Source organism: Sinocyclocheilus rhinocerous, unplaced genomic scaffold (genome assembly GCF_001515625.1).
Source record: "Sinocyclocheilus rhinocerous isolate Xijiao unplaced genomic scaffold, SAMN03320098_v1.1 scaffold21, whole genome shotgun sequence".
Lineage (NCBI taxonomy): Eukaryota > Metazoa > Chordata > Actinopteri > Cypriniformes > Cyprinidae > Sinocyclocheilus > Sinocyclocheilus rhinocerous.
Window position 1 is genome coordinate 1677075 of NW_015641422.1, and position 4039 is coordinate 1681113.

At 35.1% G+C, this 4039-nt stretch overlaps 1 protein-coding gene across 1 annotated transcript in view; it reads left to right on the plus strand.

Moving 5' to 3' along the window:
• LOC107754844 (lysophosphatidylcholine acyltransferase 1-like) overlaps positions 1–4039 on the plus strand; it is a 33678-nt gene that overhangs the window by 9671 nt on the left and 19968 nt on the right. The window contains exon 3 of the mRNA XM_016571453.1: positions 1905–2044. Within this exon, the coding sequence (XP_016426939.1) occupies positions 1905–2044 (140 nt within the window). The remainder of the gene's footprint in view (positions 1–1904; positions 2045–4039) is intronic.

Sequence of the window (4039 nt, forward strand, 5' to 3'; positions counted from 1 at the left end):
CATATAAATATATATATCATATAAATATACATTTCTGTTCAGGATAATAATGACTTTCAAAGAAGGGCACAACTGTTTTGTGGTTAACAGTGTTAAAGCTTCAATAATATCTACCTGTTGGGTTTTTATTAGGTCAGAGGAACATAAGATAATTTAAATAGAAAATAATTCAATATTACTATTTTTTTTTTACATAAACAGCATTAGTCTCTGGGATCCCAAATGTTGCATGAAATCAACAGAAAATTAGGGTTAAGTCACAACGTTCAGCTTAACAGTGTGAGCTCAGTAGACTTAACAGAGAAGTCAGTAGATGTAAACCATTGATGGGAACATGAGATATTTGTGGCCAAGAGGTCATCAGAGATGCGCTGATGCAAACCTGATCTTTCCCTTTCGAAGATTTATCGCATGAGTAACTGGTGTACAATTGAGACATGTCTGGTATACTGGAGTTGCATTATGGAGTTTGAATTAACCATATATTCTGCAGGAGAAAACTGTTACAGTATAATGCTTTCATGTAAAGTCCATATCCGATACCATGAGCACCCTTCCTTCTGCTTTTAAAAACTCTCTCTCATGGGGGAAAAAAGAGAGGCATCTAACATCAGTTGACTTTTTTTCTTTTTTTTTCTCTTCCTCATTTCCTGTTCCCTCTTATGTCCCACTTATGTGATTTTGTTTTTCCTGAGTTGCATATAGAAGCATGACATGTGACGTCCTTGTGCTCTGAGTTGATGGCTCTCCTAGTTTAGTCACGAATAGCTCACTGTATGTATCTAATTCTGACACCACTGAAGCATAATTGGATTTTCTGTTATTTTGTAGAAACCAGAGGCCTTATTACTAAATGTAAATTGCCAAAATATTTCTGTGCTCTTTATAAAATGTCTGCACGCACAAATTTTTTTTTCTATATTTATGTTTTGAAATACAAGAGTATGTTAGGGCCCTATGATGCAAGTTCAGGTTTTTCCATTTTTTATGAATTAATTAAATTTTAAAGCAATTTTAAAAAGCTAAAGCTAAAAATCTAAACTTTTCTGGATTGTATGTTGTATGATAGAATACAAATTTATCAAAACTGCAGCAATAAAATGAATGAAATGAACTTCTTGTAACGTACAATTGTTTCTCTTTGCTTCAAAAACTTGTTTAATGCCTCACAAATGCAAATTCCTAGCTTCCAAAATTACTTTCTTTTGGTCAAAGAATATACTGTTAAAGTAGGTATTCTGAATGACACGCCATGACACACAATCTCAATATGACCAAATTCTGAATCAAATCGTTCTTGTGATCACTGATCATTTATACATTTTCACTATTTGCAAGGTCATCTGAATTTATTTGGCAAGTCAAATCCATGGAATTTATGATCAAATCTGTTCATACATGCATTTTATAAATGAAGCCCCAGGGTTCTTCATTCTTTATAGTCAGCTTTGAAGTAAACTAACTATAAAGATATTTCAATCTCTTAGTCATAAAACTGAAATCTTGATACTCAAGAATTCAAACACTAAGCTTTTAATGTAGCCATTACATCAACCGTCTTTTATTTAAATCTTGATGGTTCTGCTTAGAAGAGCCGAATGTGAGTTTGGATCTATTGGCCTGTCTAAAAGTTAACTAGGACGGAGTAATGTAAATGTTAATGTTCCTTAGGCCTGTCTCTTTCGGTCTTTGAGTATTGCACAGCATAGCAAAATATAATGTGGTCTCACTGCATATTTTTGTTTCCCTCCTACCACTTTCCGTAAATGTCCCTCATACCTCACGTGCTTTCTGTGTTCTCCAGCCCCAAGGCACTGCTATACTGGCAAATTCTGGATTAACGTGAAAATATTTGAGATTTTAACCTCTGGTTACCTCTAACACACATTTTCTCTCTCTCATAGATAGCAGTGATGACCGTGACACTGTTCCCTGTTCGTCTGCTCTTTGCTGCATTCATGATGTTGCTGGCCTGGCCCTTTGCATTCGTGGCTACTGTTGGCCGTTCTGAGGATGCAGTTGAACCTCTATCCTGGTGGAGGTGGTGAGTGACACATCAGAAATGTTAATCAGACGTGAGAGTTTGGGAACATTACGCTGCATCTTTGCATGATGAGATTACGCCACTAACAAAGACCTACAGAGCCAGCCAGACTGCAGTTTACAGCAATAAAGTAACTGAAAGTCATTAATTTTCAAGTTCAAGATTTGAGGCAACATGAGCTATAGTGAACATTGCATATAAGTATAGATAAGTAATGTGAGTGCAGACGCTTGCGTGATCAGCTTCCTGATACAGTTTGAAACTGCAATCAAGGTGCATCAACAACTACTTGCAAGTAAGGTGAACATGAAAATGTTTCACCCAAAAATTAAACTTCTGTCATTAATTACTCACCCTCAATTACTCACCTGTAAGACCTTTGTTCAGCATTCTGATCTTGCATAGACGGCAACGGAACTACCACATTCAAGGCCCATTCTCTGAGATTTTTGTTTTGTTTTTTTTTTGCGCAAAGAAAACAAAAATAACTACTTCAACTATTTTTATTAAACAATGCATCATGTTACTCTTGTGAATGGTGGAGGATGGTGACACAGAAGAGAAGAATTATTAACGATAGGCTATTTTAACAATGTCCTTACTACGTTTCTGGGCCTTGAATGTGGAATTTCTGTTGCTGTCTATGGAGGGTCAGAAAGCTCTCGGATTTCATCAAAAATATCTTAGTTTGTGTTCTGAAGATGAACAAATGTCTTACGGGTTTGGAATAGGCTTGCTGCAATAGACTGTGCTGACGGTGATACCGTTGTTAAGCCGCAACACCGGTTACGTCTCACTAATTCGAAAGTGAAAGTAAAATGCGCACTGTGCTTTTAAGCTATTTAAAAGTGAGGAAACGCCCCTGCCCCCACGGTGATACCAGTATTATCGGTGTTGTCACACGTCGATTAACCGGTGGGAAAATTTCCTTACCGTCACAACCCTAGTTTGGAATGACATGAGGGTGAGTAATTAATAATGACATAATTTAAATTTTTGGGTGAACTAACAGACATCTTGCAGACGTATGTGTGCTATCTGGGTAAAGGTTCAGCTTTTCAAATGACAATTTTATCAAAACATTTTTGACATTCAGAATGTATGCTGAAAGTAACAGTACAACTTACTGAAATGTATATCTCATGTAATTACTCAGTTTGTAAACGATGTCACAAACATGTTACCTCAGGAAATGTACATAACTCGACAGTTAGCTAGAAAAATTAACTCTAAAGATGAGCATTTGAATGAATTTGAATGAATCTGTCATGAAAACAGATTTATAAAAGTTTTTAATGACAGCCACCATGTAAATGTTCATATTTTAAAAACGAATTGTAGTATAAACAATTATATCATTAAAAGTTGACAGAAATGTGATGTGAGATTGCGAGATTTTATTTGAGTGTTCATCATTACATCTAAAAATAAATTTGGACTGTTAATTTTAACCTTTAATGACGTAGTAATATACCAATTGACATGCTTCCCCTGTATTATTTAAGAGATTGCGTTCTTTAAGAAAAATTGTGATGCACTTCAGTTGATATATATTCAAATAAATTGATATTGAATCAAAATGTAATTGGAACCTAACTGAATCAAGAATCTAAGGCAAATGGTTTTGTGAAATATGTGTCAATACCCAGCCCCAATATTAAAACGTGCACACAAATAATGAATATAGATTAGTTTTAACTAGATTGAGATCTTAAAGGGTTAAAGATCGCTTCATCTGGAAAGCATCTGCTGTGAACGAACATCTGATAAACGTCTCTGTCAGTTTTACATACATTCTAAATCATAAACATCTTAAAGACATTTTCTTAAAGGGGTGGTTGATTGCGATTTCACTTTTTTAATGTTAGTTAGTGTGTAATGTTGCTGTTTGATCATAAACAATATCTGCAAAGTTACGAAGCTGAAAGTTCAATGCAAACGGAGATATCGTCTTTTAAAATTCTGGCAGTTTAATGCCTACAAAAACGACTGGTA